At 41.7% G+C, this 27,445-nt stretch overlaps 1 protein-coding gene across 1 annotated transcript in view; it reads right to left on the bottom strand.

Moving 5' to 3' along the window:
• The window catches only part of ttc27 (tetratricopeptide repeat domain 27), a 92,970-nt gene that overhangs the window by 19,283 nt on the left and 46,242 nt on the right, over window positions 1–27,445 (bottom strand). Inside the window, exons 10-13 of the mRNA XM_084096086.1 lie at window positions 19,132–19,245; window positions 8,860–8,955; window positions 4,025–4,147; window positions 190–417 (exon numbers count right to left, since the gene is read on the bottom strand). Coding sequence (XP_083952212.1) covers window positions 190–417; window positions 4,025–4,147; window positions 8,860–8,955; window positions 19,132–19,245 — 561 coding nt within the window. The remainder of the gene's footprint in view (window positions 1–189; window positions 418–4,024; window positions 4,148–8,859; window positions 8,956–19,131; window positions 19,246–27,445) is intronic.

Below are 27,445 nucleotides of genomic sequence, written 5' to 3'. Positions count from 1 at the left end.
ACTTGTAAGACTTGTTGGAACACTGACTTGAGATCCGAATGACAGAATAACTGTCTATAGAAATGCTGGCCAATTCTGACAAAAGTTTGCAGATTCCCCTGCTGAACACTTGCATCTTTTTAGTGGAAAAGGGGTATGGGTGGTTAACGTCTTCAAGTTTACAGGAAAGAACACAAGTGTACATCATACCTGCATTGTGTTGATTCGCAGTGAACGTTCAAAACATTCCACGCACTGCTGGAATTCTTTGTGGCGCAGGTGATGCAGAGCTCTGGACCGTTGGGCACGTGCGCTGCGGTGTTTGGAAAGCTCCCATGCACGGTCGTAATACTGCGGATCCTTCAGCACATCACCTAACAGGCAGTAAAGCGACGGCGTCTCCTTTTTCTCCAGCTCACGTCTCAAAATCTCCTCCGCCTGAGAGAGAAAGTTCCAACAGATTAAAGCAACTTTGACTAATTTAATCCTCAAATTGGAAAACGTACATGGCCAAAAGTATGTGGATAACTTTTTCTAATTATTGGGTTTGACAAGGCCCCTTAATTCCAGTTAAAATGCCATCCAATATAAAGACATTTTAGGAATTGTGTGCTGAAACTGAGAGAAGTTGCTCCAAGAACAGGGCCGTTATTACCTAGCTAGTGAGAAATTCAAGTAGTTTGTAAGTTATTATTATACAAGTTAAATTATTTTACAGATAAAATCGTCAGGGCAGCTGACAACACGTTTCTGTGCGAGTGTGTGTGCGTGTTTGAGTGGGAGAAAGACAGTATGTGCAAAAAACATGGAAATAATTTGGCATTTTTATTCTATTGTTTACTATGTTTAGTACTATAGTCAGTGTCATTGTGGGTTTTGGTTCTTTTGCTATAGTCTGTAAGGACCATTGAAATAACTGAAACTATTTTAGCTGTACGTTTCCCTGAAAATAATTGCACACCTTAGAACATTCGTCAACCAATCAGATTCAAGCATTCAACTGCCCAGTAGTATAACTTAAGTTAAGCAATGGGACCTTATTGTAAAGTGTTACTGATAATTGTGTCTAATAAATCAATTTTGTGCAAAATCTTAACAAGAGTGTAAGCTGTTACAAAGGACTCGGTCCCAATTAACGCCAATGGTTTTGTAATTGGGTGTGGCGTTTGGGTGTCCACATACTTTTGGCCATATAGTGTGTAAGGATTCAATTGATGACAAGTATGTTGCTGTATTCTTTTTATATTATTAAGCACATTACTAAAACAGTTCCAAAAAAAAAAAAAAAAAAAAAAAAAATTACTTGAAGACATTGCTAGTATCCAAAATCAACCAAACTAAACATAAAAAAAACCAATATATGCAGTTTATAGTTTTGACAAGTGTTTGTTATTTTCTAGCAATAAGCATTAACAATAATCATAATTCAGTAGACAAAGGCCAAAAAAGATCTCTAATAAAATTTCAAACAAGAAAGACGACAGACTACTATTTTGGAGAACAGATTGAGGCAGTCTTAAACCTTTGTCTCCAACATAAGAAACAAGTACCTTCATATATTGAGAGTGCGAGAACCACTAGGCTATGGCCACAAAGCCATATAAACATGAGAACTTGACGTGATAGGATTCGTCAATTCTCCAGATCTAGCTGGTGAAATTCTGCTGCCGTTAACACATGCCCTTATACAGTCACTGTGAATGTGGCTTCACTCTGAAATACGCTGGACGTTGCGCTATATTACACAGTGCATCTCTCATCGGCTCCTGCCCTTCCACCCCTGCTAGTGCTCATGGGGATGGAAGGATAAAGGGCTTTTTGCAAACGCTTAGGAACTGAAGCCGTAGTGGGAGAGAGGGGGTGGGCGGCAATAAAATTCACATTGCTTGGCCAGCACTTCTATTTGGGTGCTTATTTATTTTCATGGGTACAAATAATTTGAGAAGTGGGAACAATATCTCTTCCTACTCGACACAATAGTTACATAAAAAAAGTAAAACCTGAAGGCTCAGACAGAGGATGAATAAGCTATTTACTTGGGTACAAAAAGTCTCATATTTCCGTTTTACTAGAACAACACTGATAAGACGAGGTAAGAGAGAGAAATACAGAAGAGAAAGGGAGCCCCATGGTTTTGACAGCAATTGAATGCTCCTTGGGGCCATTATTAACTGCACATTTCCCATTGGCCACAAACAACAAAGTTTGTGTAGCCCAGTCAGGCACGGTGAGGCTGCAGGCGGCTGGATCTCATGACTGCCAACACCACAAATGGATGCTAATCCAAGCCAGGTGGCCAGTTTCACTTTCAGAAGGGAAACTGAAACATTCTGGTGCCGATACCCTGTTTACCATGGTAAATTCTGGTAATAGTCTGGGGCCAACTACAAGAAATCCCCCTTAAAAACCCTTTATTTATAATGACAACTGTTTTCTTAACTTAGAATGCCACACGTTTCTAGGTGCTTTCTACAAATAGGAGAAGAAGGAAAAGGAGGAGAAGGAGGAGGAGAAGGAGGAGGACAATGAGGAGAAGATATCACAAACAAAGTCATGAAAGTAGGTGCTTAACCTTCAGAAAACTTTCATCATCAACTTCAGGAGGTCAAACTAAATATTGCATAACCATTTATTTTCTATTAATTTCAAATGAGATCTTAATGATCTACATTTTTTGCAGTATTTTGGATGTACATCTAAAAACAATTGACAGAAAACTGAAAAAAAAGAAGATTTTATTAATTAAAATCAGTTAATTCAAAAGTTTATTACAATGAAATAAATCCTAAAACTGCTAAATTATCATCCCTTTGTGCTGAAATGGGGAACACATCTAGAGCTTCAGGTATTCAATGCAGTTTAGACTCAGATGGACAATAATTGCCTAAAGAGGAAGGGGGCGGAATTTATTGCAAATTGAATCCATGTAATGTCTGTTTTTTGTACACTATTTTGTAACAATCTAAACTAAAAGGACGTTCTGTTTTTTGTTGAGAAAACTACAACATAATTGAAAATAATGCAAAATAATTCTAAATAATTGGATTTTTGGCTCTTGTAATGTATGTAATGTAATGTAAAATGTAATAGGACACCAAACGGTAAATTCCAACAGTAATTTGCAACTACACATGCAAGCTCTAATGGGACAATAAAATTAACTCAAATCAAATAAACATCAGTACATATCCCAAAGTCCCTCATGCTCTGACTCATTAAACGAACACAGTATCTCATGGGTTAATCCATCAGAGAAAAAATATTCTCCTTATTCCAGCCTTGCTGTTTTGTGTAGACACCTTTTTCTTATCTCACTTTCTCTCTCATTTTTCACCAATTTCTTTCCTCTCATATGAAGTGTCACTCCCTTACGCCTGTCTCTGTATTCTATCCTATACATTCTTTTATATGCATACCTGCAGTTTATGACTTTAAAATTTAACATGAGTGCAGGGAAAAGTAGAGTGAGTCAGTACCTCAGGTACTACAGTAGAGTGGAGTACATTTTTATATTATTACAACTCAGATTGGGGGTGATTGGGTGGTTTTATTGACCTCAGAGGTACCCTATAATCTGATTGGTACACAAAGTGGACGGTAACTTAATAAAACTCTGAAATAGCTCCCAGAAAACTGCACTGACAGACACACACACACACACACACACACACACACACACACACACACACACACACACACAGACGTGTTGTTAGAGCATGGAGCTCATATAGATGGGGAGACAGAGAGGAAAAAAAGAAGAGATGTATGTGAGGGAAAAATTTGCAATCAATTGCTCTTCAAGACCTTTAAAAGAAGTCACTTTCTCTAATCTCATTTTAATATGTAGAGACAACTGTAAGTAATTCACTTGTAGACTGATTTCCCTGAAGAGTAAACACTGAAAAATGGGACAATCAAAACACTGATCTGTTCATTCGAACGATCGTTACGATCGGTCTGACACAGCAACATTGGCTCAACCAATGGCATAAGTTTGGGGCAGGACTATTCATTTGAACTGATTGGTTGCATGCGAGTAGCGTACCTTGCCGTGCTGTCCCATCCTCTCCAGGCAGACAACTGCATCCTCCCAGAGTTCCAGTTGTTCATAGATCAGCAGCGCAGAACTCGTCAGGCCCAAATCAGTCAACAGACTTGCCAACTGCCTCTAAATACACACAAACAGTAAGCCAAGATCAGTCAACATACAGCCCACCTGCCTGTAAATACACACAGCATGTGGGAGGCACACAAAAATAGATATTTAGCATGTGGACACAGCCCAAAAATCAAAAATACACAAATAAGCGTATTGAAAATTCAGTGCTTTTCATTTCACTCTGGTTTATCTTTGCACTAAAAGTTAAACTAAGGATATCACCAGGGGCTTTTTTTTCAAGGCAGCCCTAGTTCACTTTGTGAGCTATTTGAAATGACCAAAGCAGCACTTTAAAATTGTTTGTTTTTTAAACATTTTTACATTTTATATAGACTGAATGGGGACTAAGGTTCAAATCTCGACCTAAATCCACGTACATTATTTATACTCTCTCTTTATACTCATATATATATATATATATATATATATATATATATATACACACAGTGAGGAAAATAAGTATTTGAACACCCTGCTATTTTGCAAGTTCTCCCACTTAGAAATCATGGAGGAGTCTGAAATTGTCAGTGCATGTCCACTGTGAGAGACATAATCTAAAATAAAAAAATCCAGAAATTTGTATGATACAGCTGCAAATAAGTATTTGAACACCTGTGAAAATCAATATTAATATTTGGTACAGTAGCCTTTGTTTGCAATTACAGAGGTCAAACGTTTCCTGTAGTTTTTCACCAGGTTTGCACACACTGCAGGAGGGATTTTGGCCCACTCCTCCACACAGATCTTCTCTAGATCAGTCAGGTTTCTGGGCTGTCGCTGAGAAACACGGAGTTTGAGCTCCCTCCAAAGATTCTCTATTGGGTTTAGGTCTGGAGACTGGCTAGGCCACGCCAGAACCTTGATATGCTTCTTACAGAGCCACTCCTTGGTTATCCTGGCTGTGTGCTTCGGGTCATTGTCATGTTGGAAGACCCAGCCTCGACCCATCTTCAATGCTCTAACTGAGGGAAGGAGGTTGTTCCCCAAAATCTCACAATACATGGCCCCGGTCATCCTCTCCTTAATACAGTGCAGTCGCCCTGTCCCATGTGCAGAAAAACACCCCCAAAGCATGATGCTACCACCCCCATGCTTCACAGTAGGGATGGTGTTCTTGGGATGGTACTCATCATTCTTCTTCCTCCAAACACGTTTAGTGGAATTATGACCAAAAAGTTCTATTTTGGTCTCATCTGACCACATGACTTTCTCCCATGACTCCTCTGGATCATCCAAATGGTCATTGGCAAACTTAAGACGGGCCTTGACATGTGCTGGTTTAAGCAGGGGAACCTTCCGTGCCATGCATGATTTCAAACCATGACGTCTTAGTGTATTACCAACAGTAACCTTGGAACCTTGAAAGCTCTTTTCAGGTCATTGACCAGCTCCTCCCGTGTAGTTCTGGGCTGATTTCTCACCTTTCTTAGGATCATTGAGACCCCACGAGGTGAGATCTTGCATGGAACCCCAGTCCGAGGGAGATTGACAGTCATGTTTAGCTTCTTCCATTTTCTAATGATTGCTCCAACAGTGGACCTTTTTTCACCAAGCTGCTTGGCAATTTCCCCGTAGCCCTTTCCAGCCTTGTGGAGGTGTACAATTTTGTCTCTAGTGTCTTTGGACAGCTCTTTGGTCTTGGCCATGTTAGTAGTTGGATTCTTACTGATTGTATGGGGTGGACAGGTGTCTTTATGCAGCTAACGACCTCAAACAGGTGCATCTAATTTAGGATAATAAATGGAGTGGAGGTGGACATTTTAAAGGCAGACTAACAGGTCTTTGAGGGTCAGAATTCTAGCTGATAGACAGGTGTTCAAATACTTATTTGCAGCTGTATCATACAAATAAATAGTTAAAAAATCATATATTGTGATTTCTGGATTTTTTTTTTTAGATTATGTCTCTCACAGTGGACATGCACCTACGATGACAATTTCAGACCCCTCCATGATTTCCAAGTGGGAGAACTTGCAAAATATCAGGGTGTTCAAATACTTATATATATATATATATATAAATATAATTTTTATATGCTAAATATGCTAAAATAAAATCTAAAATAAATTAAAAGGATACAGTACACTCTCACCATCTTTTCTCTCATATTCTGTCTTTTTTTCTCACCCTCTTTCTAAAAGGATGCATTCCGCAGACAACCATCTATCTATCTCCACGATGTCACGCTTCACAGGCAGCTATATACACATCTGTACTATTAATGACCCTCGTCTGTCTCTAAGGAATGCTACAGGTCAAATGTGTTTACACTCTTTCAACTCCTTTTGTCATTCAGGGCTGCATTTCCCAAAAGCAAGATTGATCATAGAACCACTGCCACCAAAGGTCTCTATGATCAACTTAGGCTTGCAATGCTTTTGGGAAACGCAGCCCTGATCATTTGAGATCCAGAGTCGTAGGCTGTGTCCACTGCACGTCCATGTATTTCTGTTAATAAACATACTGAGATGTGCACCGACCCCACTGGAGATCATACACAGTACTGATGATTATGATGTATAAAACTTCTATATTTGTGGACAGCAAACATGCACTGAACTGACTTCACCCTCGACATCTGATATCAGCAAGACATCAGACACGTAGCTGCAAGCAGTTTCACTGCAGGAAATGTTTAATTCCTGCTCAATTTCTCCTTCACCTTTCTGTCCTGTGACAATCCCCCCCATCCCCCACCTCCAGTGGCATATCACGTCCCACAGGCACTATGGGTAACTATAAATCTAGATATATACACCGGTGAGGCTGCCGGTGATCATGTGATCTATCAGCCAGGAGACAAAACGTGATGATACTAACTAATCTGGAGGAAGAGAAACACAAACACACACAGACACACAAGAAAGAGCTGTGCTCTGTATCAACACTTATAGTCTTATTTTTCTCAAGTTTGTTTCTTATTTATTTGCCTAATGTTACTTATTTTAATTTGTTAATTGCTAGTTTAATCTGTAGTGGTACAGTATTGTCAGAGCCCCATTTGTGCAACTTTTCTGTTTTCATTTTCTCATTCACTTCATCTGCCACACTGAACGCTGTCCTGATTCATTTAAATGCCAACATGATCCAGTCTGAAAGCAAATCCGACAATTTCAGAAATCTGTTCTTTTCAAAAAACAAACAAAAACAACGCTCTGCCATCTCTTTTACCGACACACACACACTTTTCTCTGGCTGCATGCTGCTCTCGTCTCTCTCTAGCTTGCAGTTTTGCTGCGTTCTATTCCCCTGCCAGCAATAGAAGTGACTTCAATTCCAGCTTTATTGCTGTTCACTGTTATTACACAGAGCGCGAGCAATGTCATCCACAGGACTGATCACATCAGCCCTCCCTTCTTTTCATCTATCCATCCCTCCCTCCACCCACTCACTCTCTTTCTCCATTCAGTCATTTCATTCCTTTTCTTTCAAATCCCTTCATCCATGCTGGCCTGTTACAATCGACCAAACATATTTTTTTTTCTCCATGATTTATTCACTTGCTTAACAATCTCTCACTTCAGGAAACATTTGTTTGTTTTCATTAGTTCCATTATTGCCCAATCAGACAGGAAGGGATAGTTCCAGGTTGCTCTATTACCTGACAAACGCTGTCAAAATGAACTCATCGTCCCGTATCCTTGTATGCCCTCACAGTGTATGAGAAATTAATTTCATATTCTATCTGCCAAAGCTCTTATTGACACGACACTGGTTGTATAACCCAGCTGTTGTGTTTACCGAAATGGGTTTCTGAGAAGTAGATAAATAAATAACGGCTGCCCATGCTCATTTGAGGTGATTAGCTCAATGCACTTGTGAGTCTAGTAATGAGAGAAAATATGCAAGCAAATCAATTTGGGCACCAACAAATGAGTCAATCATTTCCATTTCAAATTAACTCAGGTAATCTGGCTTTATAATATGTGAATTATTCCCTACATGGGAATAAATTCAGACAAAATTAAGATGAGAAAATGTGTGGAAAATAAACTCAATCAAGGTTCAAATGGGTCACAGTTAAACCCAACCCAAAATTCTCTTTCATGTATTCACAGGACAGGTCATGATCAACTACACAGTTTTGTTTGTTCGTTCATTCGTTCGTTCGTTCGTTCATTAGCACTTATCTCTCAAGACCTAAGGAAGGATATCTTCCTATTCCAGCACTGGAGAGAATGAGAACTTTAAGAGATTGATTAGAAATGTTGTGCATGTACATCACAAGAACTTCTTTCTTGGTCTGTATTTATTGTCTGTTTGCTTTATTGACCAACTTTGGAGAGTAAATGTATAAAAAAAAACATTTTGTGAAAGATAAAAGTTTCAAAAATAAATAAACCATCTTAAAAACAAACCATCTTTAATCATCTAAAAATGTCAACTGCTTCGGATTAGTGTCACTGAAAAAAAAAAAAAAAAAAGGTTTATGGAAAGTCCCCACTTTAATACTTTCTATTCCATTCTATTCTATTCTATTCTATTCTAAATAATAATAAAGAACATGTACTGTGTTAGATTAAACTGGGAAGGGTCATAGCACTTGCATATTGTTGTCCTATTGTTAGTTTAACGGCTTCTATTGTTCTCATTTGTAAGTCGCTTTGGGTAAAAGCGTCTGCTAAATGAATAAATGTTAATGTAAAACATTATGAGTGATTCTAAAACAATCATTTTGAGAAACCAGAAGCCTCAATTAAACAAACAGGAATTCAGTTCACCTGTAGATCCCAGAGAGGAGGCGCCCGGCAAGTGTAGAACATCTTTAGCCTCTCAGTGATGGGACACTTCTTCTCACTAAAGAAATCCACCAAGGTCTGAAACAGAACAAAGTGACATTTAGGGGACATATATTCTCAGTTTTCAAGCATTGCTACTTCCACTAATTAACATTTTCTTCTTTGCCATAGCGATTACACCATGTCCTAACCAGACGAGATGCAATACGATTCCAGCGACACATAGTTTGTCTGGCCACACCAGAGATGCGATAAAGTCAATCAAAAATATCAGCCAGTCAGAAGAGCGCGTGGTCTGGCTCTCTCTGGCACTCGCAACGAAATGGATAATACATAATCCAATTCATGAATATTACACAATTTTAACATTATCAAAAATACATACTGATTATCAAAAATACATACATAAATACATACAAAAAAGTCCATTGTTGCTTTCAGTACTGCTATAAGACAGAATGATATTCAAACTCACATTAGATGCTTTTAACATTAAATAAAGCACATAAGCAGTACCTTATATTATCATATCATACTTTCTGTTGTTCCAGCTACGACGTCGCAGAGATAGAAACCATTTCTAAAATAGAATTGTCACAGCTGGTTAGGACAAAAACTCTGATTACATGGAAAAGATAACTTTTATAGCGGCACGTCTGTTTATGGCACGGTGTTATTCTAACAATAATGCAGATTTTCCTTAGAGTTTGCTACAAGCAAAACAAGGTAGTAAATTGAATTGAGCACCTATGAGCCAAAATCTCAAATCATATACTTTTGGAAGGTACCATTAAGATGAATAGGAAGATAGGAATGCAAACACTGATCACTAACACAAATCTCCATGAATTACAGACCTCCCTGGAACACAAAGGCATCAATATAATGAGTATTTCTAATGTGCTTAGTGTCTGGTGTGATATCTGACAGTGATAAAAACACCCCCAAGCAATTAAAATGAAGTGTGGTGCAAACAACTTAAAAACTATTCCAGTGAGTCAACCCTTCACATTTTGCTTTAATTTATTGCTCATCACACAGACCTAAATGTATTTTCCAATCATTAACAAGATGGAAAAAAGTGATCTAGAAGCATTAAAAAACAACTCAAACCCAAATCAGAAATTCCAAGAGTGAGAGCAATAACAAATAGATGTGCCAGCACATGCCAAAATGATAGCATTTTTATTCATTTTAAAGACGCCTCTCTACTCTCCACTGAGAAATGCTACAGGGTTTGACTGGTATAGCATGTGCAGGCCTGCTGTTTGAGTCTCTAGTGAGAAGATCAACACTCATTCTGTTCACAAACAAGTGTCAATATTTCAAAAAGCAACAAGACAAAACACAACACAATAACACAATGCAGTTGTGTACAACATGCACACTAGTCCACAAATGCACATTCATAGAAGCTGATGGCCATCATTGCCTGCTAAATAGTGAAAATAAATGCACAGAACGATGTATATCGCATTACCCCACAAATATTTAATTGACACCCCCAGCTGTCAATTATGATGAACATATGGACTGCAACTGGCACTAATAGGAGAAGGCCTAAACACATTATGGAATTATAACTGTACCAGCTTAAATAATGTCCACCCAAAATGCTGTAAGTAACTTAATTTGGAACTGATGTCTGCAATATTTCAGTTCCAGAACATTCTGGAATCAAGCAGAAGTAAGGAAACATTACATATTCCATAAAATGCATTTTGTAAACTGATGAAAAAAAATCCAATATAGATGTAATTTTCCAGTTCTAGTTGGGGTTCACTTTGGAAGAAACTCATCTGGAAATAAAACTTCCAACTGAGTAGATACAATCAGTTTCTATGGAGGATGGCAAAGCTTGTCTGCGGGTAGCAGATAACTAATTACTTATTTAGCATTTCCATGGATGAAAAATGCCTGAAATATATAAATGCTAATCTTCCGATCAGGAGGGCTGAGGGATACAGCTGTGGAGGCTGTGTGCTTTTTGACAAAATGGGGCAAAGTAAATTCCCCTACAGTTGACAATTTGGCAGTTTATTTTGAATTACACATAAACCTTTCCATGGAGGAACTCCAAGAGCCAAATACAGCGACAGAAGGAAATGACATCACTGAGCATGCTTCATGACTCAGCATACTTTTAAGGAGGATAAGCCCCATGGAGTCAAAAGCCCACTGAAGTGCCTTGGAACGCGCAGCTTTGACAATTTCCACTGAAACAGGAAGCTAAGGCGGGACATACTGAATGGCTCCTCACCCTTTTCAAATAGCCAAAAGCGTTTCGTTTACCTCTCAGTCTGCAAGTCGTACTTGACAGCACCATGGAAGTGAATCCTGATGATACGTTGGATTCAATAGTAGAGGTGTGAATACATTTCAGACATTTCATTCTTAACCAACGTACAGTTGGAAAACGGAATAAAAAATTGATCATTTGAGCGACTGAACACACATCTCCAACCCATATTGCTCCGTGTCAACGGTCCCTTTGGCCAGTGGGTATTTATAGCTTTAGATTCTATAGAACATTTGATTGGACAGAAGATGTAGTCAGCGGTGATGTCATAAAAATATGTGATCCATTTTAGCGGAAGAGAGAGACTAAGTTTTGAATGCTTATATCTCCTAAATGCAAATTTTGTCGTTGTTTTTGAACACACGAGCTTATTCATAACCTTTAGGCTAACATATTCATACTAAAAGCTAAAAAGAACTCAGGGGGCCTTTAACTGTAGTCTCGCATTAAAGCAGAACAATGGCTGCTTTAGCTCTTAGTATTAGTGTAGTACTAGGCTAGTAGTACTCTTTAAAAACCAAAAGCTTTAGAATCCAAAAGGCTTTCAGTCCATGTCTGTATAGCACTGAGACCATCTAGGCTATATGATGTTAGTGTGTACTATATGTAATGTATTATATATGCATTGTTTGTGTATGGCTGCATCATATTCATATAAAATTAATGTCATACATTTACTGCAGTGTGCATCTGTTGTAGATTTTTTTTTTTTTTTTTAAACATCTCTCTGCTGAATTACTTAAAACGTTTTTTCTGCTCCAAAAATACCGTACGTCATATGTGTATGAGTCTTTTTTTCTTTCAGCGTTGCCGTGAGATGCCTAAATCCATACCGAGAACCAAGCTGCCAACTTCTATTTCAGGGATATTATTGATTAAGCACTGAAATTGAATTTTACGTTCAGAGAAATCTACTTCAGCCAGGGCCTGATCGGAGTCCTAAACGAAAAATAAAAGGGCAGCAGTCGATAGCGCGTGGTGTTAAGCCCCAAACAGGCAAATTGTGTAGTCACAAAGAGCGCCTCTAATCCAACAATGCACCAGAGACTCTGCCATTCAGAATACACAAAGGGAATAAAAACTTTTCTGAAGTTTTGGCCCACTCAGTGGCCTAGATACCGGCAACTCTAAACTGTGAGAAAAATGCAGAGCACATAGGCGAAGTGCCTTTCTGCCATTTCTGAATACACACTTTACATTCTTGATCTCAGAAGAAAGACCAGAGGAGGCCGAGGAAATGAAGTTTGTCAAGTACCGCTGTGAAACTTGAACAGCAGCAAGGAGGTGGAGATAAGGAGTCAGTGCGATATTCATGAAAATGTCACGACTGTTCAGAATAGAAGGGGAATAATATTGAAGACAAAACAAAAATCTTTCTGAATTGATTACATTAAAGGGTCATGAAACCCTAAACCAAAATTTCTGAGATTTTAACAGAGGTGTGTGTGTTGAACACCATTGAAGACAATGTTAGCATCTGTTAGATTTAATAGTAGGGGGAAAATGGTTAAATTTTAGTTTTTATACGCTATTTTCGTCTTCCGGGTTTAAAATCTTCATTGTGTCAACGTCACAGGCTGTGACGTGGCAGAGCACTATAGTACTTTGATGACTCATCGGTGTCTCATAATTATTAACGAGACTGAGTTTTTTATCCGATGAGAAGACACTTTCTCTTAATTATTCATGACACCACGTGGAACTTTCCAATGACAGACATGTCAAACTATGATATCGCGTAGTAGATGAGAGAGGTAATGATGGGACGCGCGTTTGTTTTCGTGGTGCAAAAGTTCCAGTGCATCTTTCCCATAGACTGTAAAAAATAGATCTTTCCCCGCGATGCTGCCCGGGATGGACTCTGACTGCGGGCGGCTGGTTGGCCATCAACCACGGACACATCTAAACTATGTGTGTGTGTAGCAACCATTCAACGGGAGAATGGTGGACTTCCGCCTTGTACACCAATGCAGGTTTTGTCTTGCGAGTGATGCGGTCCCGAGGACTTTTCTATCGCTTCAGAGGTGTGTGTGTGTGTGTGTGTGTGTGTGTGTGTCTAAAATGTAACCCTGACCGTTTTACTTGCCTTCTGTTAAATCACTCGTTATTAAAATTTAGATATTTCGATAATACCTCAATTGTATGGAACGTATGCTTAATTTGTGCAAATTTGTATGTCACTGTACATCTTTATTATGTGGGTTTAGGGGGCGCGTAGATCTAGGCTATGTAGGCTACTGAACGTTTTTTTTTTTAAGCGAATTTTTTTATTATTTTCAAATATATGCATTTATAGTGTGTATATTAACAAATATATATTTTATAATGACATAATTATACATATACATGTGCATTTATATGTTTTAAATACAATTATAAGGTGTCAGTGTATTTCATTAGACTATAACTTTGGCAGCTATAAAAAAATCTAGCATTTCCTCACGTTTTACCACTGATTTTTAGTGACAGTCGATGACAGTTCCCCCCCCTCCCCTGCCGTGCCATACCACACCCTCTCCCCTCCCTTCTTCTCACAGCCACCACGCCCAATTAAGTTGCATTTTTCAAAAAGATTGTGAGCTAGACTTGAGCTGAAAGAGGGGGGTGTCGTGACACTTTAAATGAAGCTGATGAGCATTTATGAATGACTGTAAAAATGTTCAGTATGTGCCTGGAATTCATCCAGAACTTCTGCCATTAATGGAGGTCTGAGTCTGCAGTCAAGTAGATGATTCAGTTCATTAAAAACAAATCCAAATACCCAAATATTCCAAATATTTGGAATAAAATTGGGGTGGCCAAAGGACTCCCTTTATCTATTAAGGGTTTTGGTAGTGAAACTCTGTAGCGCCACCATCAGAGGGGGAATAAAATCCCTGAGGCAAGAGATTTAAGAGCATTGCAACAAACGTCTTAACTGTCACTCTTATGTAAGTGTTTATACGAAGCATTTTAGTTTCTGGCAAAATATGGCAATGAAGCAGCAGTTGCTATAGTTACTGTATGTAATCTCCCACAATAAACAGAACATAATGGACCACTGACTTTTAAACAAATTTTATATTTACTAAAGTATATAGCTGTAACTACAATTTTTGAGTTATGGAGATTATTAAAGGCAGTCTGACGGATGACACACATCGTCCTAAAATTCGAGCACATTGTTTCTATGACTCTAGCTACGACACCTGAGGACACTCAAAATCCTTCCGTGCAATTCGCATAGTTTTCCATTAAATAGCATTCTATTATCCAACTCGTTATTGTATTGTACTTATCCATCAACGCCACTTTGTCTGTTTGGTGATTTGGTTAGATTTTGCAGCCTTGAAATTAAGCATGAAAGTACAGAATGGATCGTTCGGTGTCCTCAACGCCTAGTCCTAACTGGACCAAGGACAAAAAAAACTATTCTTTTAAAAGACGGAGGAAAAACACCCAAGCCATTTTATTTTTGGCAATACACACGGTCTCACATCGTACTTTTTAACTGGCTTATTCTGATCGCTAAAAATGCACTTCCTCCTCAATTAACATCATCGCATTCGAGTTCAGCAGATGACTTAAGGGACCCGTTTTTATCTCTTTTTCTTTTTTAGGGCTAAATGGTTACTAAGGACTTTGTTGCAACGCATAACAGAACTTAAGTAATTACGGGAAATACCTAATGACAGCCTTAAGGTTTCTTAAGTGGACCCTTAAGAAATTATTTTCTTAAGGAAATTTTAATTATTAAGAAATAATTAATTTCTTAATTATTTAAGGTATTTTCTTGCAATCCATGTTTCACTAAGAGTACACTTAACCTTATAACTAAGGGTTTCCTTAACTCAAGGGCTTTTATGCAACCGGGCCTTGAACTCTGCTTTCTCACTTTATCTTGAGTTGATTGAACCAAGTACTTAAACCAGATGGACAGTCTTGACTGTACAATATTAGAAAACAATTTATCTAAAAAAAAAATCTTTAATTAGCTCATGAGATCTTGACAATGATCAAGAGCAAGATTTTTGATTTCCACAACTATTAAGAATTACATCTAAAATTTTATTTTGGATGTCTGATTTTATTTCAGCAACACAAATTATAGACATCACAGTCACGGAGCTGTTAAGTTTGACGACCAGGTAAAAAGATTACACTGCTCATTTTCCAGTTAGTTGGCCTAAAGTCATGAGCCTTGTTTCTATTCTTTGACTCCAACAATCCTTATAAGGACGGCCATATTGCCTGTATGACATTTACAGTTTTATCCAAATCAAAACAAAAGGACTGCAAACAGCAGTCAACTGTAAGGCAACACAACATATGAAAAACAAAGGATATGTTAACTTTTGAGGAGGTCAATTTGTACCAAGTCAGTCATTTTTTGTTTTGTTTGTCAAAATCCGTTATGTCAGGGCAGTACTGATTCATGATATTTTCAATATTTAAATCACTCACAAAAGAGCTCAACATCTCAAAGATTGACTTAAAAAGGGCATTCAAACTTTTGAGAAAAGAGGGGTGTGCAAATTGAATATGTGGATTTGTACCTCTACAACGCGCTACCTGACTTTCTTTCTACAACCTCCCTCTCTCTCTCACATCTGTTGAACTTTGTTAAAGTGTTTCGTCCTCTCGGAGAGTGTGCTGTCACTCTCTCGCCGTCGCTCCGGGGGCCTTGCTCAGCTGGGATCCTTCTCAGGGTGACTGAACTCACTGGTGTCAGGAGTGGGATTTGCTAAGCGCTTCATGTTTCTCTAACTCTGTGATGGACAGGTGTTTGTGTGACTTGCAGTGATCTCCTGTCGGACTCAAACTTGCCCCTCAGGGTGGCCTCCTAATGTCAAGACTCCCCCAATGATCTGTCACATTGAGTTTTGGGATGTCAGAGAGCAGCTCCACTGGGCAAACACTTAAAACTTAAAGGAAAAAAGAAAGCAATCAAAAAAGTAGAGGGCAATGTGTCAAACCAAACTCTGCCCGCTGATGACCTTCCATCTGTCAGATGTTCATACAGAGAGTGTCTGATCGCACCCTTCAATTCTCAGCTCTTAACTGATGATCACCTGTAGTGCTCATGGTCACATCCATGGATTTCACTTGAGATCAAAAGGAGGGATGCCATCAGCCACAGCAAAAGGAACACAAAAGAAGATATTTTGAAGAATGTTGGTAACCAAACAGTTGATAGACCCCATTGACTTCCATAGTATTTTTTTTCCCCCACCATTTTTTTCCAATGGGGCCCATCAACTGTTTGGTTACCCTTATTCTGAAAAATATCTTCTTTTTGTGTTCAGCAGAAGAAAGAAGTTCATACAGGTTTGGATCAACTTGAAGATGAGTAAATGAAGAAAGAATTTTCAATTTTGGGTGAACCATCCTTTTTAAAGGTATAGTGGAGGATTTTCTTTTTCCGGGTGGATCATCAAGCTATTGGTGGTCCTAGTTGTCAATCATTCTGGTGATATGTTTACGTAAGGCCGTCGTACGTGCTCGTCCCTAGGTAGTTTTCGCTTTCTGCGCATGCGCACTTTCAGGTGTATATGTGTAGTGAGCTACGGTTTCAGCCATTCATTGAAGCTCGCCGTTCTCACCGGGTTTTTTCAAAATGTCTGAGGGTCGCAAGAGAAAAAGTGTCTACGAATTGTATGACAAGAAGAGAAAGGCCTCTGAAGAAAGAAACAAGACCAGAATGTTTTTGGGAGAATATTTCACACACTGGCGTGCGCTAAAAGCACAGGTTGGGCTTCCTACTGATGCCTCAGTCGCGAAGTTTCTACTCGACAGGTAAAGTTTGGCATGCTATTTGGAGAAATCCATTTAAAATCACTGCTAGTAAAAGTTAATGTAAGCTATGATTAGAGATGCTAGCCCTGGCACAAGTCACGCAGCAACTTGTAAACAGAGCGTGCACGAGGAGAACTAGGCTTGTGCATGCTCTCTCATGCACACGTTTAATAGGCAGTCTGGGGGCAGCTACTGAAAAGGTGCGGTCACCCCTGCATCTCAGCTTCAACTTCGGAATGCATAACAATCTCTGGTTGGACGACCGGAGATACAGAACTGGACGATGTTAATAATAATAGTAATTCAGTTAATAAATACGAGAGGTAAGGAGGGACCAGACCGTTTAATGATTTAAACACCAAAAGAAGAATTTTAAAATTCACTCGATAACGCACGGGCAACCAGTGCAGAGAACATAAAACCGGCGTAATGTGGTGCCGTTTTTTTAGTACTGGTTAAAAGTCTTGCACCTGCATTTTGAACTATCTGAAACCGGGATAAAGTTGACTGGCTAATCCCAAAATAAAGTGAGTTACAGTAATCCAATCTAGAAGTAATAAAAGCATGAATTAATTTTTCCGAAATTATTTCTTGACAGAATAGGTTTTAATTTTACTAGTAGTTGAAGCTGAAAGCAGCATGATTTGACCACTGTATTTATGTGTTTGTCAAATTTCAGCCCATCATCAAAGACAACCCCTAGATTTTTAACCCAAGGCTTCACAGACGAGGATAACTCACCAAAATTAATTTTTTGTGTACTAACAGAATCTGAAGGACCAAACACCATTATTTCAGTTTTACTCTCATTAAAATGAAGAAAATTTAAAAACAACCAGGCCTTCACATCAGACAAACAGGTCATAAGCGCCTCCAGACCATTCAAAGTCTGTTTTAATGGCAGATAGATTTGGAGTATCATCTGCATAGCAATGGAACAACAGACCATGCTTCCTAAAAATAGAACCCAATGGGAGCATATATAAAGAAAAAAGAATAGGAGCTAAGATGGAACCCTGAGGAACACCACATGACAGAGGAGCTGCCTCAGATGAATGTTCACCCATGTTAACTTTAAAACTTCTATTAGAAAGATAAGATTTAAACCATTCAAGAGCACTTCCTTTTATGCCAATATTAAAATTACTGGTTATATTTTGCATTTATGACAATTTAAGGAGCTCTTCCATTGAAAGAGGACTGATGACACTATTAACTTAAACCATAACTTTAGCAGTAAACCCCTCTCAGAACAGAACAGATGATTCAAAACAGTCATACAGCAGATGTCTCTGTGTGGTGAGATGGGCCAACGCAGAGGCTAGAATTTTTCACAGTTCTACAATGAACAAACATCACTAATTAAAAATTAATCTGGCATAATGGACAGACTAAATGGCTAACAAGTCTTTCTGCTCCTCAGAATGTCACTGGAAGCCAGAAAATAAAATTTGATCAGGAGGACAGGAAGAACCAGGCTGACTTGTTTCAGCAAATTTCAATAAAGCAACAAATTCCATTCTCCAATCCTTCCTAAAATCCACACACAAATGAACAAGAATACACACCAAACATATCAGCACTTTCCCAGTTTTACTGTTCTGGCTTTTCCTCAGTAAAACATGGAGACAAACTGTCATGATAAATGACAGAGGAAACGGGAAGCAGCCAAAGGGAAGCTTAAGCATTCTTCTCCCTCGGGCTTATCTGTCCATTTCTCTTGCACACATACACAAATGCAGCAAAAACAACAGGAGGAAATCTGGGATCTCGTTTCTCCAGGTGCTATAAAATTTTGGAAGCATTATATTGAAAACAGTAAATCAACAAATTGAATGAAGTAATCACTACCCTACAGCTCACATTAAAAGACAAGAACTGTACACTCCTTAGAGCCTCAGACTAAAAGAATGACAACAGAGTCACTAGAAGTCTGCGTTTGGTGAGTTTTTTTATATTTTTAAAAGATGTCTATGCTATTTGATCAACAATACATTAATTCCTGTGATGGTGAATTACTCCAGTCTTCAGTGTAAAATAAATGATCCTTCAGAAATTATTCTAATATGCTGATTTGGTGCTTAAGAAACATGTAGCACATAGACTGTGATCCTGATTGCATTTGAACCATTATTTATGATAATATTGTAAATGGATGTGCATTCTGAACAACATTCTACCTGAGTTTGCATCATGGCACGTTCAACTCTCCGTGAGCTTCCTCTCTCCAGCTTAGTCCTCAGGCACAGTGATGTCACTTCCACCGCCCAGAACTTTGGCTGAGACAGCAAACACTGAGGAAGAGAGAGAAAGAGATGAAAATATCACTCATGGTGACATACAGATTTTTCATGTCCCACTTTCATGAATATGCAACTACATCGCAAACCAAGACGCATACCACACAAATAAAAAAGGAATCTATAGCACACAATCCGACAAACACATACCACGCTCTGCATACAGAGACGCGAGCGTTCACTGGCCTGTATCACATCAGCAGAGCGGCAGGTAACCGAGGGGCAGAGGACTCAGATGGAAATACTTTCCGACACACGTTACTGGAAAAGCATCCTGTCTTAACTGGAGCAAGACCGACACGTCAATGCTGAATTAAAATATATGAGGCGTCTCAGATGCACTATTTAAAACAGCACAAGGCAGTCAAGAAATTAGGAAATATACATCTGCACTGGGAAAAAGGCTTTAAATGCTAAGGCTATTTATACTACTGAGCAAACATTTACATATTAAACTAAAATCTTGATGTTTAAAAAAAGTTAAAAGTTGGCCATGTTATTTGTTGACTAACTAGTACTAGGGACGCATGAATATAAAAATTCTGGCTAATACTGACAAGGCAATAATTGTGTTATGGCTAATAACCAATCAATGGCTAATATATTTAAAAAATATATATATATATAAAAAAAATTAATAAATCAATAAATTAAAATCATAGTAATTGCTACAAGTAATTAAGGCATCGCAACATTATAATTTTTGTTGTGTTTTAAAAGAATTACATTTAGATGGCCTTTTCTGTCATCTTACACTCAATGTAAAAATGCATTGCTCACCCAAGTCATATCGTGTCAAAATATATGTGCTTTCAATTCTTTATAATATTAAATTAAATATTAGTTTAAATAAGCAGTCATTTAGCAGATTCAATGCGACTTAAAAGTTCACTTGATACTGGTACCTGGAGCACCTGAAGTGCCAGAAATATTCACTATTTGGATGATACAAATGCTTAAAAACAGAAGAATAAGTGGCAGAAGCAGAGATCAGATCATGAGATCACGGCGCCAATGATAAGAGAAAGACATTGGTGAGTCTATCCGGAGTACAGTAACTCAATAAGAGATACTGAACCGCTGTCAGATAGTCAACTGCTGTCAGACCCTTGAGCATTTTTACCCAGTGAGGATCAGCTCCATTTTTGTAGCCAATTGGGGAGAGATAGAAAGAAAGAGAGAGGGTTGATTCTGGTCTTCCTGGACAGCAAGAGAGAGTATGAGTAATGGAGTATATGTAGTAAACGAACAAAAGGTCAGTTCCCGAGAATGACTGTGGCTGTGTGTGTACACACACATGAGTCTTGTGATTTCAAGCACTATGTCTGGCCTCCTCCCCTTAAAGCATTTATTACAGGAAAGGGTAACACAACTTCGGTCCTCTGACCTACACAGGGGAAGAAAGGAAAGGGAAAAAAGCACTGGAGGGCTCAGTGTGATTTATGAGGACTTCAAGCCTGACTCATCAAACTCCTGCTCTTAAACCTGACATTTACATCAAAGCACTCCCATCTTCCTTTCTTAACTTCAAAGATCAGATATGCTGTGAAACGCTGCTCACCCTCATCCTCCCTGTTTTACAGGCATTCAGTATTTGTAAGGCATTACAAATTTTTACTATTTTGCAAAAACATTTTTTATTTATTTAGACAAAAGTCTGTTTCAAATATTTATCTTCAAAAAGAAAAAAATGGGGGGGAGGGGAATAAACATTTGAAATGATGTGATTGGAAATGCAGAAAAAGCAGTGAAGTACTGACATCATGAGTACTGACTTTATTTTGAATCATATTGTTAGAAAATGCAGAAACTACCGTAAGTCATCTGACATTTAAATGTGCTGCTAACATTGATTTTGTCTTTCAAAACTTGCACAATGGTGGCTGATTTATTTTTAGGAGGGGGGGGGGGTCTGTATTTATCTGTGTGGAAACGTCTATATTTAAACTCACGCTTACTGTAACAGGCCTCACCCCAACTCTGTCTACAGACTACAGACACAAGGGCTCCAGGAAGACTACAGTGCCCAGTTGAGCTGCCTACCCAGACAGCATTTTTAAGCATATTTGGCAAGCTCACAATGCGAAGGTTGTTCCGAACAGTAGGCAAAAAAGTTATGCTGCCTCATAAGACACTTGAGCTATGGCATGTATCATAACAGATAAGGCAGGCTCATTGCACTGCATCTAGCTCAGTATGGAGGGGGATCCAAAAAATGTCATTCAGCATTAAAAATTGATAGAAAACAGATTCTAAATGATAAAGGAACAATGGTTCTTGAACAAAATAAGCAACAATATGAAGTGTTTAGTCAATAAAACAATGAAAAAAGTGACAATTGAGATTCTCAACATGCACAGTTAGAACAGAATGATAAATTAGAAGATATATTCTAGACACTAGATATCAAGACCCTCACTAAGGTTTGGTACAGAGCCAGAAATATCTCATTTTTGGACGATCCCTCAATAAAATAAACCTGGCTATGTCTCTGAAGCGCTGATGAACATAATGAATAACAGAGACACTTTGGCTGTCTCCCAATGGGCTGTAAGTATCAGATGGAGGGGCAGAAATTGTTAGTGACATAAGCATTTTGGCAGTCCATCTTTTGAAAACTCAAGCTGATAATGTATGGATTATTTTGTCTTTTTCCCAGCAAAACTTCCTGAGTTCTCTCGAAGTGTGTGCGCTATCTATCTATCTTTCAGAGGAGCATAACCCAGGGTGCATATCTGAGATCTGAACCTGATAACAGAAGATCCCTGAGGGGGTCGAGGAACGAGCAGCGTCGCCTGAGGTCAGGCAGAATCTAAGACAAAACCCAAATTCACTCCGACTAACTACATTGGCATGCACAAAATCGCATTAAAATTCCAGAAACACCTACAAAACAAGCATAAAAACAGATGAACAAGTCAGGGAGAGAGGAAAAGCCCCCAAATGCTGGTGTGTTGAAAAGGCAGCGGACTTCCAGAGATAAGTCAGCTGTCTCCATTTAGTTTGTAGATGGATATCATTTCAACAGGTCTGATTTTGTGTGTGATACTAGGACAAAGCCTCACAAAGTAGGGGAAGTAGAGACTGTTCTTAGCACAGGAGGATATGCCATACAGGGGGTGACATTAAACTGAGAATACACACACAAGAGAGAAAAGCACTGTTCTCAGCTGATGAAAAGATAATAAGATGGTATTTTGTAATATATATTATACAAATTGTGCCTCTGTGTACTTTTGGGGGTTGCACAAAACATTCCCACCCTAAGAGTTCTCATTGCTCACTGCAACGCCAAGTTGACAAGATGACTATCACAAAGCAGCTTCCTTCCCTCGGGAAGAAGAAACCACCAAGAAACAACTTTTCAAGCTGGTGACCCCTCCCACTCCTTCCAGAATTGCACCTCTGTTCCTCTCCACACACTTCTGCCGCTCTGAAAAACCTGTGTTGCTATGGTAACAGTATCAGGGCTCGGAAATGGGAGGGGAAGCATTTTAATCACCAGACCAGCCCAAGACTGAGACAGAGAATGGTTAGTTTTTGCAGAAAATAACTATATTGGACTCCAGTTTCCTTAGCTTTAAAGTCGCAATGAAATGGGGGTAGCAACATTTTATTCCATATTGTGATGCATATCTGAGTGAATCTGATTAAAGAAAAAGGAAAGAATGTATGGCAGGGACTTGTTTGTATAAATTGACTGTTGGTTGGATAAGGCAGATCTGAACGCAAGCTTGCAATAAGAAGGGGGAATGGTTTATGTAGATGAAATGACAGGAGAGATCTGACATGTGTCACCAAAGAGAAGATCAAGTTATGAGATTGATTAAAATTACGAGGTCAATAACATGCTTCTAGTAAAAGAATTCTCAGTTAATGCTGGCTTCAATTTACATGCCAAGTCACACTCATGACTCACTCAAAACGTCCTTGATCATCTTTTCACCAATCACTATAGCCGTCCTTAATGGCAATTCATTACCCAAAATTATTAATCTGCTGTACTATAAAGTGGGTCGCACCCCGAACGAGAAGCACAGTGCTGCCTTGCGCTAAGTTTAAAATTCAAACGTTTGTCTGTCAACATCGCTCAGCTACGATTCAAAATCCTGCTGCGCCACTAACAGTTCTCTTACGAGAGGTTCTCTCGTATTGCGTAAGCTGTGCTTACGCAGCGGGAAAAGCCTTCTTTTCTCGAGATACTGAAACCAAAAATTATCCTTAATTTCATATATTGTCAACGCAGTGCAGCTGAGCTAGAGCGGCATACTGCGCGCTCATTGGCTGCCGCGCGGCAACTGCTTAAGCCTACCAGTGAGCCTGGCGTGACGTCACGCCCAATGAGGGCGCGCGCGACCTCGCGCGTCACAGCCCGCCAGAATGGGCGGCGTCAGAGCGTATATAAGGAAGGCTCGTAGGCTATATTCTCTGATTTCTGTCTTTTCAGCGAAGCACTCGCATCGCTGATCTTTGAGAGGAAACCGTCGCCGTGGCCTTCTTGGATCAAGCTAACGAGCCAGCTTAGGACAGCCTGAGGAAGCCGGACGATCTCTTCGCCGCCTTCAGCCTGCCGTGCCAGCTCAGCTATCCGGCGATACATATCCTTCTTGATAAGCTCTTTTTGTGTGTGTTTGCCTTTTCTCCGCAGCACTCTAAAAGAGCACGAGGCGTTGTTGCAAATGCCTCGCACCACGTGCGGCTCATGCCGCTCGCCGCTCAGCGACAGAGACCGCCATCTCCTCTGCGCTCTCTGCCTGGGACGGGATCATGCAGCCGTCGCGTTTTCCTCGGGCGGCTGCGAATTCTGCGAAGAGCTGCAGATGTCGACCCTGCGGGCTCGACTCGCCCTCTTTACAGACACCGCTCCTGCCGTTGCTGGGCCGCGTAAGAAGAAACGCCGCTCACAACGCCCACCGGAGCCTGAGACACGAGCTCTCTCCCTCTCCGCCCCCGCTCCCCGACGCGCAGCCGACGGCTCTCGCCCTCGATGCCGTCGACACAGCGGATGAAGCAGATGACAACGATCGACTGGACACGTGCTCTTTGATGGCGTCGGACAGCGAGGTGTGGTCCGGCTCCGCCCGATCCGCCTCCTCCACCAGAGCTTCCAGCAGGGCTCCCGCCGGGGTGGAGGCCGAGCTTCTCCGCCTCCTCACTATGGCAGTCGAGCGCCTGGGCCTCGAGTGGTCACCGCCAGAGGTACCCCCGCCTAACAGGCTCGATGGATGCTTCCTGACCTCCGGTCGCCAGGCCCCAGCGTCTAGACCAGCGCCGTTTCTGCCTGAGCTTCACGACGAGCTTGCTAAATCGAGGAACGCTCCAGTTTCGGCCAGACTCCGTTCTCCAGCCTCATCGACTCTCTCCCGCGTGGACGGAGCCACGGAGAAGGGGTATGACCGGATTCCACCGGTCGAACAGGCGGTTGCAGCGCATCTTTGCCCCCCATCCAAGAGATGGCGCTCAAAGACTGCCCTCCCGTCTAAAGCCTGCAGGACTACTTCGGCGTTCGCCAGCCGCGCCTTCTCCGCCGCTGGGCAAGCCGCCTCAGCCCTGCACACAATGGCGGTCCTTCAAGTTCTCCAAGCGGACCTCCTCCGCCAGCTCGACGAGGGAGAACTGGACAGATCGGCCTTAACCGACCTGCGCAGTGCGACGGACCTTTCCCTTCGCACGACGAAGACAGCGGCCCAAGCTATCGGACGATCCATGGCTTCGCTGACCGTCATTGAGCGCCACCTTTGGTTAACGCTAGCCGACATGGGGGAACTCGTCTACTGGTCTCTTCGGCCCTGCAGTGAGTGGCCTCGTGGACCGTTTTTCTGAGGTACAGAAAGCGTCACAGGCCATGAACCTCTTCCTGCCCCGCCGCTCGAGCTCCGCTGCAGGCCGCTCTAACCAGCCTCCTGCACGCAGCTCCGCACAGCGGCCATCTCGACCCCCAGCCTCCCAGCAGCGCCAGCGCGGCCGCCCTAGGTCCCGCTCCACCAGCCAGCACAAGCCGCCGCCCCCGCGTGGGCCTCGGCCTAAGGTAACGCTGAAGCCCGAGCGGCGGGCGAGAGGCGATTCGACCCCTAGCTATGAGTGCGAATGCATGGAAAGCTATTCAGGGAGTGTCGAAGTGGGTACTGAACACAGTGATAAAGGGCTATTCGCTTCAATTCGCTCGCCGCCCTCCGCGCTATCGCGCTCGGGCCGAGACTATAGTGAAAGCGGATGCAGCGCATCTGCTTCACACAGAAATAGCGAATTTGCTGCACAAAGGGGCGATAGAACGGGTTCTCCCTCCGGGTTCCGAGGCAGGCGTATACAGCCGCTATTTCCTCGTACCCAAGAAGGGCGGAGCACTCAGACCTATATTGGATCTGAGATATTTGAACAAAACGCTTATGAAACGGCCGTTCAAAATGCTCACAACCAGTCAAATCCTCGCGCAGATTCGCCCGGGGGACTGGTTCATATCTCTCGACCTGAAAGACGCGTACTTTCAGATTCAGATTATACCCCGTCACAGGCCATTCTTGAGATTCGCCTTCGACGGCCAGGTATATCAGTACACCGTCCTGCCGTTCGGCCTATCCCTGGCACCCCGTACATTTACGAAGTGCATGGATGCGGCTCTCGCACCCCTGAGATCGAGGGGAATGCGAATCCTGAACTATCTGGACGATTGGCTCATTATAGCGCACTCAGCGGAGGAACTAGTTTCCCACAGAGAAGCGCTTCTCGGTCACCTGCAAAGCTTGGGTCTTTCCGTGAACTGGGACAAGAGCTCTTTAGCCCCCAGCCAGTCTATCACTTTTCTGGGTATAGATCTGGACTCGGCGGCGATGACGGCCAGACTGTCCGCACAGCGCGCGCGCTGTGTTCGACACCTCGCCGCCTCCTTTCAGGAGGGAAAAGTTTTTCCATTGAAAACTTTTCAGAGGTTGCTGGGCCACATGGCATCAGCAGCAGCTGTCCTGCAGCTGGGTTTACTCCGAATGCGTCCGCTTCAACGCTGGCTAAAAACGGAAATGCCCCGCAAAGCATGGATTTCGGGCCGTGCTCCAATCAGAGTGACTCAGCGCTGTGTTACAGCCCTGCAGCCCTGGCTGGCGGCCGAATGGTATCAGCGGGGAGTGTCGATGGGAACCATCGCACACCGCAAAGTGATCTCGACAGACGCGTCCAACATGGGTTGGGGAGCGACTCACGAAGGCAGTCCGATTTGCGGCCCGTGGTCGAATACGGAGAAAGACCTTCACATAAACTGTCTAGAGATGCTGGCGGTCGAGAAAGCGCTGAACCACTTTCTACCGCTTCTACGGGGACACCATGTGCTAGTTCGCTCGGACAACATGTCAGTGGTGTCGTACGTGAACCGCCAGGGCGGAATCAAATCCAGAACCCTGTGCGCGCTCGCAGAGCGCCTCCTATCCTGGGCTCAAGGCCCGTTGCGCTCCCTAAGGGCAGCTCATGTACCCGGTCGTTTGAACGACGGCCCGGACAGACTGTCCAGGGACAACGTTCCCCCAGGGGAATGGTCTCTACACCGCCAGACGATACAGACGCTTTGGCGTCGTTTCGGCGAAGCGAAGATCGACCTCTTCACCACGAGCGAGAACGCTCAGTGCCAGAGGTTTTTCTCGAAACAGGAGGACGCGCTGGCCCAGACCTGGCCCAGCGCTCCGCTGTACGCGTTCCCACCGATCTCGATGCTACCTCAAGTGCTAGCGAGGATCAGGGAGGCGAACTGCGCAGTGCTCCTCATAGCCCCGCGCTGGGTAAACCAACCATGGTTCCCCGAGCTAATGAGACTAGCAGACACAGCCCCATGGCCGATTCCGGTGAGGAGAGATCTCCTCTCTCAAGCCCGAGGCTCGATTCTGCATCCCCATCCAGAGCACTGGTCTCTGCATGCGTGGATAATCAACGATTACTCGTTGGCCTGCCAGAAGGGGTAATTAACACGATCACGCAGTCCAGAGCCCCCTCGACGAGGCGGCTCTATGCGTCTAAATGGTCAGTGTTTAACAAGTGGTGTGTGAATATGGGTTCTAATGCTCGGACCTGTGGAGTTCCACAGGTATTGAAATTTCTCCAAGAGATGTTGGACGCGGGCAGGTCCCCCTCCACGCTCAAGGTTTATGTCGCGGCCATAGCAGCGTTCGCTGAGTCGGCGCGCGGCCGTGCACTGGGCAGAAATGAACTCATT

Source organism: Abramis brama (assembly GCF_963993115.1).
Source record: "Abramis brama genome assembly, chromosome: 21".
Lineage (NCBI taxonomy): Eukaryota > Metazoa > Chordata > Actinopteri > Cypriniformes > Leuciscidae > Abramis > Abramis brama.
This window is presented reverse-complemented; position numbering and strand designations above follow the sequence as displayed.